Consider the following 11339-nt stretch of genomic DNA (forward strand, 5'->3'; position numbering starts at 1 on the left):
CATTCAGTAGTTCTGAGAAATGGTTGTCAATGCATTTATTGGGAGAATGACAAGAGATTATTGCTGATTTCAGAGTATAAAGATGTTCTTGTTTAAGAATGGATTAAATACGGTTCTGAGCATCCACATCTATTAAAAATTACTTTAGCAACTAAAATTGCATTGCCTCCTCATGGAAAACACCCTCCTCCCAAGTTTTCTTCAGATGGCAAATAATGATATTTAGATATTCTGCTCTTAACTAGTCTTAGAGTATGCTACCAGTTTGGCCTAAATAATTTTCACCAATCTTATACTGAATGTAGCAATTGTGCCCTGGTTATCCATAAGAAGAAAAAATAAATCAGAAATATACAGAATCATTCTCAATAATGCAGTTTAGGGGGAAAAGGTTTTTCTTATGAAGTAGCAAAATATAGCCAATCGATAAATGAGTAGCATTACCAGCAACTGTTTGACCATCTATGTCAAACAAACATTCCTTGAGTGTGGCCTTTGCTAACTTATAGCCCAGAGATAGTAAGTAAGTGGAGGAAGTCCTAAGAGAGAGCGCTTGTTGTAAACTGCTTGTTTGAAATCTGTCCTCTAATGTCAGCGGTATTAAGCCTATAGGGAAAAGTGTCAGCTTCAGTCAGTAGTGTAACACAGCTTGCCATCACATAAAATAAATGGAACTACATCTCACCTCCCTTAGAATAGAGTTTAAACTTCCAAGAACTGATTTCTGAGATAGCCAACTGCCCCACATCTTTCTACTAATTTTGGAATAATAAAAATATATTCTCATAACATTGTATTTTGGTGGGAAATTGTGCCAACAATGTCATATCTTAATTCTAGGATTTTTAAGTACTTAATTATTCTGAATGCTTTTAAACAAATGAATGTTTGGTTACTGTTATATAGCAATATTTCATATCTGATTGAACTTTATATTACCAAATATGTGAATAAATTTTATATATTGCATGTTGGGCTTCAGTACTTTGGATTCAGTTTCAAAAGTCTGGGTTAGCACACGTGAGAGTACAGATATAATACTTGTCTGGAGTTCCTCAGGGTAGCACATCTTTCCTTAAATTTCATACCTTATTTTGCCAGCTTCCATGTATTTCCAAGTAATTGTGTGGCTACTTTAATAAATTGTAGGCAAGTTCTTCATTTTCATCACTGAAGTGCCTTGTTTGGAATCAAAACCAAAATATTGCACGGCCTTATTGTATATTTCAATGTGCAGGCAGCCACATTTATTATTATAAAAAATTGAAGCACATAAATGAAGCAATTCAGAATTCATCAGTTGTTTTTGCAAATGTAATTTGAAAGTTATGAAACATTAATGTATGAAATACAAAGTGCCTTTAGACCACAGAATAAAAACAAATCGAAGATACAGATTATATTAAAACTATGCATCAATATATTCTGTTTTCACTAGTCAAAATATGCTTATTACACAGAAAATATTTGTATATGTATTTTGAGGGCAAAAGTCTAAAATGTGCAAGAAAAAACATGAAAATGCAAAGTACAATGCACGCACAAGGTTTATTTCTTTTCAAGTAGATATCAAATTATTCTAAATGAGATGCCCCCTTCATTCTCTTTTATAGCGTACAGAGATGGCAGTGGGAATACAGTTTTGATTCATTGTTTTTATTATTTCTACTTAAATGTATGAACTCTAACTTTTTGCATGGATTTGAATAATAGTGCTGTGTTCATATGTGTAGGCAGTAAAAGGCACATTTGTTTTTCACAGTTGGAAAAAGCTTTCTACAATTTGAAAGCTCTGTCATTTTTCAGTGTTTATCATAAATTTCCAAAAGCTGCTTAGTGAGTTGCAAAAAAAAGGCCTCCCTCCCTTTCTTTCGTTCTTCTGCTAGTTTTGTAGCTTCCACAGCATCCACACCTTTAATCAAATCCATCCTAATGTTGCGTATGGTAGAGGTGGTAGAGTACTTATGAACTTACTTCAAATGCTCTCTATCCTAGATCAGTGCTTTTCAACCTTTACACAGATTGTACCACTTTTAGGACATGACAATATTCAAGTACCACCCATGCTTAGCGAAGTGTCAAAAACTTGTTGACCAAAAAGAAAAAAGTACTGGGTTTAATTTCTTCGGTGTGGGTTTCTTTGCTGAATCACTTTTTTCCCCCACTGATAATGTATGAGGAATGTATCCATATTTATCAATATGCACACTACCTTGGTGGTCAGATGGCTAGTTGGCCCTTCTTCCTCTCTCCCTCTCCTCTCTCTCTCTCTCTTTCACTGCCTGCTGGACTCTCCCCTACTACAGCCTTTCCTCCTTCATTGAACCCTCTGTTTGGCTCACAGAAGCCTCTCCTCTTCTTCCTCTCTTTCTTTGTCCCCTTCTCTTTCTCCATCATCTTTTTTTCTCTATCCTTCTCCCGCCAAAACCTCCTCCTTTAATAGCCTCTCCTCTCTCGCTCCTCTTTTGGGTGTGCTGGAAGCTCCGATCAACATGTAGCTGTGCACGCCAATCTTGGGGCCCTGGCAGTTCTGCAGCTCCAGCTGACTCTCTCATCCCAAGGCCTGTCTTCTCAGCAGAGCACCAGCAGCACCACAGCTCCAGCTGACTCCCCCCCAGGCCTGTGCAACACTTCTGCCACTTCAGCTCATCGGCACTGCCGCTGCTTCAGCTCATCCCCCCCACTACACTTGTCTAGGTCACTTACCACCTGCCAGGTGCTGAAGTACCACATGTACCACTGGTTGAAAAGCCCTGTCCTAGATAAGGGTACACAAAAAATAAGTGCTCAATTTCAAACTGGGTGCAGGGTCACTAGAATCTTCTAACACTTGTCTTGATGAGACAAAATTTAGAATGACTCAAGGATTTCCATGTTCCGTCTGGAACAAAGCTCAAAACTTTATATACATGCTGGCTAGAAGAAAAAATGTGAACTCATAATTGCTGTCTACAATTCCACCTGCGGCCAAAACAAATTATTTAGAAAACAATATTGTTAGCATTCATGCTGTCTACAACTGTCTCCATTTATATAAAGACATTGTTATCATTCAGTCTATACTAGTATAAGATACTCTAGGTGAGACTTGTTTCTGTATACTCTTAAAAATCCTAAATCTAAAAATCATATCCTTAAGATAAGTGTTCTCCAGAAGTAGTTAACATAATTAGCTGTCTCAGTTCCACTACATATATCAGATCAGGAAATGAATTCCACAGGAAGGCTAAAACTATTTTTATTGAGACTGACTATAACAGAATCTTTCAAGTCAGATTGTGTGATGCCTCCTGCTCCTGCATAGTGTAGTGAATTAGGGTGGTGTCTACGTAATCTGCTTTTAAATTGTTCTCGGGGATTTAAAAAATGCTTCAGTCTCTTTTTTTAAATAATGGTTACAACACATCTTTCTCAATATTATATGGATTAAAAATAAGTTTATAGATTTCCATGTAATGAAGAATAAGCAATCTATTCTCATTAAATTATATTAATTAGTAAAATCAAGTTTCTGAACTGTGTAAATCAAAATGAAAAATTAAATTATTGCATGTCATTATATTCAATCTTCAAAGAATACTGTAATACTTGCTACAAAACATTGGTAGCAAATTATATTATCACAAGACCTCAATAATCACATTAAAAAAATCTCAAATTCTGAAAGGGCCAAGTTTTTAACATGCATTGCGGTTTTCTGCTGTACTTTCCCATGTGTACTTGAAGTTTTCCTAAAGATTGGATTAAACGAATATACAAAAAGTGAATGGTGAAGGTTATTACAGGAAAAGATTTTTTTAAAAAAAGGATGGAAAGTTTTACATACAAAATGTGTAATTCACTAATTCAAGGAATTCTTGGAATTTCTATCAAATATATCTATATTTGGCTCCAGAAGAGGCTAAAATTATACTTACTAATTTGAATTTATTTTTTAATGCTTAGTATCTAGCAAATACTTTTAGGGGAAAGAATATGCCTTTACTATGCAACTTCTTTTGAGCTAACTATAGAACTTAAACTCTAAATAGCAGATAGAGAACAAAACTCTATCATTAATAGGAAAAAGTCACATTTACTTGCTTTTATTTTACATTTTCACTTAATATCAAATATAATTGGTATAACTTGTTGTCACTCATACATTTAATTTCTTTATTCTGTTATGTTAAAATGTACAGTTTATTAGCAATTTTGATAGGTCTTTGAAAGTTTTATTTGCCCACCGTGCACCTTTGGCTCACATGAACAGGTGGTTATCAGGTGATAATTCTGTCAAAAAAGGTGGAAGAGTATAGAAATAAAGTTCATATTAAGATGTTTTATATGGAGACTGTTTCGCACATTAGATGGTGTAGAATGGTGGGGAAGTAGCAATTAAATACATTGATTATGCATGTATCTGAGTTATCTTTATCTTTTGTCCAGACAGATACCAATGCTAGGTCTCCAATGCAACTATATTACTATTAGAAGCATAGTATAGTTAGTAGCTTGAGAATACTGAGACCAGTTTCAGTAACACTTTAAAAATTGAGCCATGTGCAGACATCATTTAATAAATGTGATTTGTACTGTCTATGTTAATATGTATCCCAAGCTTAACTATGAAAAATAATGTCCTAATATTTCCATGATGTCAAGAGTTATTGAAAGTCAGGTGGCATACAAGCTTCATAAGTTATTATTCTATTGAGAATGAGATATCCATAAAACATGCTAAATAGATATAGGAAATGTGTGAAAGTGGAAGATAGTCACTGTAGTATAATCTTAATTTACATCAATGTACTAAGCTAAGTCACATTTACAAATTAGAAGAATGATTTGTTCTTGATTAATTCAAGTGTTATTGTTTTCAGGGGAAACTTAAGTTTATGATCCATTTTATGATTTGCATACAATTTCAGCATGTGTTAAGCTACACCTTAGATAATGGTTGTGTATTAATATACAATATGCTGTGTAAGTATTCTGTGCCAGTTAATTTTAAAACTAAATTCTATGCAGTTGATTAGGAATTAAACAAATGCAAGCATAGATTAGATATGGCAAAGAAATTTCCTCCATTATATGAATTGCCTTCCAGAACATTCTTCTGTTGGAAAATGTTTGTCTAGCTTAATCCCAAAGAGCATGTTGAATTAAAGAACATACTTGCATACTTTATTGTGATTAGAATGGGATATCGTTAGGTAAATGTAAGTAGCATATCACACTTTTCTTACTGAAATGTAATTGCACAAAAATCTGTTAAGCTATTTCACTATCAGTAATTAAATGTCTTTAGTTTAAATAATTAGGTAAGAAAAAAAATGAAAAATTGCATAGAGATCTATTTTCCCTGAAATTTGACACAAATGCCCATGTTTCCCTATTCTTTTTCATCCTAGATTATTTATGCAGTTTAGTGAGAATAAAGGATAACTGTCAAGTAGGGGCTTTTGTTAGAAAATAACAGAATAATCATTTTATAAATAAATAATGACCATAAAAATAATGAACAATATAATAACCTATTAGAATAGATACATGTCCAATTACTTTTTCTTCCATCAAAAGGCTTGCTAATTCACTGAAGTATTTGTGTACAGAAATTCTGTTGAGCTATGTATACAGTGACGATTTATTAGAAGGCGATCTCTTATTGAGTATTTGATGAATCATGAACAAAAGTATTATAAAATAAGCTTGTTTGTTTTACTAATAGGATTTCAATTTGTCTAAGAATTTCACTGTTAGATTGGATTTTTCAAAACATATTCAATTTTATGCCAGAATTCGTATAAGTGCTTAAAAGTATGAGCTTGATTCTTAATTCAAGCTTATATTTGTAAGAGAATGATCTTTTGAGTTTTTCTGCTTGTTTCAGGCAATAAAGAATTGAACTGTTGTATGTGCAAAACAGAAGTATTATTCATATGTATTTTTTTTAATTACAGGTAAAGATAATAGTTCCCAACAGCACAGCAGGTCTGATAATAGGGAAGGGAGGTGCTACAGTCAAGGCTATAATGGAGCAGTCAGGGGCTTGGGTGCAGCTTTCCCAGAAACCTGATGGGATCAACTTACAAGAGAGGGTTGTTACTGTAAGCGGAGAACCTGAACAAAACCGAAAAGCTGTTGAACTTATCATCCAGAAGATACAAGAGGATCCTCAGAGTGGCAGCTGTCTCAATATCAGTTATGCCAATGTTACAGGTCCAGTGGCCAATTCCAATCCAACGGGATCTCCTTATGCAAACACTGCTGAAGTACTACCAACAGCTGCAGCTGCGGCAGGGCTCTTAGGACATGCAAACCTTGCTGGAGTGGCAGCCTTTCCAGCAGTTTTATCTGGCTTCACAGGCAATGACCTGGTGGCCATCACCTCTGCACTTAACACCTTAGCCAGCTATGGATATAATCTCAATACTTTAGGGTTAGGCCTAAGTCAGGCAGCGGCTACTGGGGCTTTGGCTGCAGCAGCTGCCAGTGCCAATCCAGCAGCAGCAGCAGCCAATCTGTTGGCCACCTATGCGAGTGAAGCCTCAGCCAGTGGCAGTACAGCTGGTGGTACGGCGGGGACATTTGCATTAGGTAGCCTGGCTGCTGCTACTGCTGCAACCAATGGATATTTTGGAGCTGCTTCTCCTCTAGCTGCCAGCGCCATTCTAGGAACAGAGAAATCCACAGATGGCTCAAAGGATGTAGTTGAAATAGCAGTGCCAGAAAATTTAGTTGGTGCAATACTTGGAAAAGGAGGGAAAACATTAGTAGAATACCAAGAGTTGACTGGTGCAAGGATACAGATCTCCAAAAAAGGAGAATTCGTTCCTGGCACAAGGAATCGGAAGGTAACTATTACTGGAACACCAGCTGCAACCCAGGCCGCACAGTATTTAATAACACAACGGATCACCTATGAGCAAGGAGTTCGGGCTGCCAATCCACAGAAAGTGGGTTGATCATGCTAAACGTGAGATTGTTTTAAACCCCTCCTTACCTTATTTTCAAGAAGGATGTACTGTACTTTGCAGAAGTGAAGTTTTTTTCTGTTATTAATATATAATTATGCAAATGAATGCGACTATGTTGACAATGTGTATATGTAAATATAATGTGTTTTACCAGATGTTTCATAGAAAAAAAATTTTCTTGACCTGTTTTGTTCTCTATACTTTGCTTGTGTATATTTGTCAGAGGTGTTTCTAGTGTAAGATTTAAGCCTGCCATTTTACCAGCATTATTGTAGTTTAATGATTGAATGTAGAGAGGGAAATGCGTAAAGTTTTCAGTATTAGTTCTAGCTAACACTAAATTAACTACTGTTAGGTTGGGTATGGTGGGGTCAGTGACCTAAAATGGAGTGAGGCCAAAGCACTGTCATGTCAGTCTTACTTCCTGCTTAGGGCACAGTGAAGTAGGAAAAAATATTTTGAAAGTAAGTTTTAAAATTTAAAATTATCAAAAAGCAATATAGTTGCATAAAAGCACTGTAAAATATTTAAAAGGTTAAAACTGTGGAAAATTATATTGGTAAGTTTACAGTTCAATAAAAAGCACCTGTTCTCCATCTGAACTAGACAATGGAAATAATGCTGCATGCTGGCCATGGCCCATTCTTCACCATTTGTAAGTTCAACAAAAGTTCTCACATGGAGTCCCACCTCTACCTGAGGTTTGTACATTTGTTTTTAAGCACTGAAATCACTACTGATCCCATTGCCTGGCCAGTAGAACAGTCATTACTCCATTAACATCCTCACTGTTTAGACACATAACTGTGGTACAGTGTATTGGAAATTTTATAAACAAAAAAGTGGAAGTGCCAACAAATTATTGATAGCTGATAATGTTTCATTATCTGCAACTGCTTGAGAAGTAAGTTGCATTTTAAGAGCTTATAATTGTGTATAATTTGTTAACACTAGAAACCTATTAGTATTGTGAATGTAGATTTTACTGTGAAGCTATCTGTGATTTAGCTGTTTTGCTCCCATGATGGAGTCTTTGCAGCATGGCGCTAGCAGCCAATGCAGTTTCTGATACTCAGTAATTTGCATGTTTTGTGGAACATTTTTATGTCACCAATCAGACAGTATTTCCTGCATGCTTATTTAGAAGAGGCAGTTTATCTTGAGAGGTAGTGTGGCCTACCATTGTCAGGCTTTTTGACAGGTCATTTCAGACTAAGCCTTTGTTTCCAAGACCCTACAACTGTCACCCTCTTCTGTACCTCTCCTGAGTGCCAACTGCCCAGGCCATTGACCCACCATCTGTTAACCTCTGAGTTTGCCCACTCAAGGCCACTCATAGGGGCATCCATAACCAAGCACGTCCTCATGCTGTGCATGCAGTCTTAAATTCAATGGACAAAAATAAAATGCTGGCTACCTCTGGATCATCTGGCTGAGCAACTGAATTTCAAAAGAGAATTACTTCCATCTCAACTTCAACCCATTGATTACGTCCATCCTAGCAAGCTAAATGGCATCCCAGCTGCTCCTTTCTGTGCAACCAATTAAAGAACAATGAGTGTGATGCTCCATGTCTGAATTTCGTCCAGCCTCTCTCTGAACTGTGATCTTTGTCCTCATGAACTTTCCCTTTTGTTCATTGAACTATATGGACTCTTCATTTCATATTGATTTACTGTGCAATTTACTTTTGGACATTGAGAACTTGAAATAATTCCCTGATCCTTCCCTTCCCCATCCCCCCACTCCTTCACTATTAATAACTCATTTCTGTCAAACTGTAAGAGTAGAGTCATTTTTATTTTCATTTTAGTTTTTAACATAGGATTGTTATTTCATTTAGTTCTCGGTCTCTAAATATTTATTTAGAGAATTATTAAAAAGGGAATGATATGCTTGTTTAAAATGAAAGAGAAAAGCTGTAGTAAACTGTGTTACTTGGTAATGACTATTTATCGTCGATACTCTGTAGCTGTGTAAGTTTTGACAAATAGTGTATCTCGTGAAATCAGTGGTTAGCATTGCCGCTATTATATTTACTCATTTTATCATTATAAATGTGCTTAGTTCATCATGTAGCATCACTTGTCTCCCGTCTCATTTTTTCCTTGCATGTCACAAGTCTCAGACCATTTATAATACATTAACAGTGAATAATATCTATGTAAATTTGTCCATGCTGTCTCAGAGTCAGCATGGATGCTGGCAAGGCAATTATTGGGGCCCTATCCTAGTTTAAACTGGTAAAGGGGATGAAAACTAAAATGTATTAGGTTGTATAATAGAAGCATTTCAAATGTTGGGTCTTTAAAAATGTTTTATTTAGTCTTAGAAGACTTTCAACCTGTTATATCAAAATTCTACTAGTCCACTGTGGAAACCATACATTTCATCTGGAATTAATGTTAAATTGAGATCATCCTTTAAAGAAAAATACATTGTGTATTTTTTTTAACTTTTGATGTTGACAAAATGCACATAGTTGAACTTTAAAAGTATAATTGACAATCCTGGAGCTTTTGTGGCCCACCACCAATGCATATATTTTATTATATATGTGTTGGTTAAACTCTATAGCTAAATTGAAATTATTCACCTTTTAAGTGTGATAGTAATAACAAGGGTTTGCATGAATTATCTGTAAGCCAGCTTCATGCTGTTTAAAATATATTTTGAAATTTATAGATCATATAGTATTGATTTGTAAAAAGATTTAACTTATTGCAAAGCAATTAGTATATGGTTTCAAAGCTCATCATGTGTACAGCAAAGGCTGTTCCACTAAAGTGATTTAAAATGGAGAAAACTAATGATACAAGGGCCAAACATCTTATAAAATGCACCTATTTATAGATTTGTTTTACTATAGGGAGGCTGGTGAACACACTGAATAAGAATTACCTCAGTTCTGCAGCTTTCTATGTCTTTTTAATGCATTCTGTTTCAGGGTCACTTTCAATCAATATTTCATTTACTTACTGAGATTGAATAGGCGCTCTGAGACACAGTGTGCTGTTTATCATACAGATTGGACACCTCATTCTAGATCCAAGATCTTTTCCTCAACGCTGGGAGCTGTCCTTTCAGCACCACAAATTACTGCTTGAAGTTGCATTGCAGTTTTTTTTTTAATTTTGATTTCTTTTGTTTTTCTTTTATCACCTGGAGCTTTTCTTTCAGCACCACAACATTGCACTTAGACTTTTTAAATGGCTGCCTTCCTCTTTGCACTGAAGACCTATTTCGTCTGCACTTCCAGTTATTGCTATTACCTGTAGGACTTTCAATCCTATTCCACCCACCACCACCACTTCACCCCTTTCTACAAGCAGTTTAAATCTTATCTATTTCCGTGGAAGTCATTTTTCTCATTGAATGATCAGAAACAAAGATAAATTCTAACCTTTAACGGCTCATTCCGACTCATTGCTTACAGTAGATCTAAGCTCTTTTTTCTGCTTATTCGACTCCTTCCAGCTTCCCATCACATCTGTAACAAACTTTTAAAATATTGCCACACCACCATGCACAAGCCTACCTGCACAGTAGAGATAGATTATTCCATCACATTCAGATGGTTAACAGAGGTTAGCAAGTCCTGTATTTATATATCTATATATTTATATCGCTTTCTAAGAAAGTGCATATTAATGTTTACTTTAAAGAATGTGTAAATGGTGCTATCAAGAAATCTGATAAATTTTATCCCAGTTTTGTGTACCAGTTCAAATGTATGAGATTTATTTTTCTATTGGAAAAAATAAACAGTCTTGAAGCATTACAATTGGTAGATTTTAGTAATTTAACAGTGAATGTAATCCCTATGTCACAGTTTTATTGGGCATTTTCATGATGGGTCACACAAATTACAGAACTTATTTTGACAATTGCTTACTTTTTAATGAACATTCCCCTTAAGGTTTTGCCTAATTCAGAGTATCTACAAAATCAAGAACCTAATGAATCTGAGACAAACATGCTTGAAAAAAAGCTTTGTTAATACAAAAAAAGTATTGTTCATTTACAGTGTCTGGTGGTTCTTCAAATGGGCAAAAATAATCTTAACTGAATGCATATGGTGCATATAATTCCATATTTGTGATATACTGCATGTTTTGTTTAATTCTTCACAAGGAGGAAAGTCAGTTTAGCCTTAATTATCTAAAAGGTTTCCTCCTTGAATCTACTTGTTTGCTTCATAGCATTAATATGCATAGTTAGCTGCAGTTGTATGTCAGAGCCATTTAAACAATTGGTAAGTATTATCAACATTTAAAGATTCTCAGCAGAGCATCTAACATTCAGCTCATTCAAAATTCATGGTACCTAAAGTATTAAACACCAAAAATCATAACATTACCCAAGTCTGGCCACATACTA

General features: G+C 35.2%; 1 protein-coding gene across 2 annotated transcripts in view; it reads left to right on the top strand.

Annotated features, from left to right (window-relative positions):
* LOC308679232 (RNA-binding protein Nova-1-like) overlaps positions 1 to 8980 on the top strand; it is a 35544-nt gene extending 26564 nt beyond the window's left edge. For both annotated transcript variants that reach the window (XM_081346822.1, XM_081346821.1), the window contains one exon: positions 5943 to 8980. In XM_081346822.1, the coding sequence (XP_081202948.1) occupies positions 5943 to 6947 (1005 nt within the window). In that variant the 3' untranslated portion in view covers positions 6948 to 8980. The remainder of the gene's footprint in view (positions 1 to 5942) is intronic.
* Positions 8981 to 11339: the final 2359 nt, after the last annotated feature.

This window comes from Vipera berus, assembly GCF_964194415.1.
Source record: "Vipera berus genome assembly, contig: HAP1_SCAFFOLD_67, whole genome shotgun sequence".
Lineage (NCBI taxonomy): Eukaryota > Metazoa > Chordata > Lepidosauria > Squamata > Viperidae > Vipera > Vipera berus.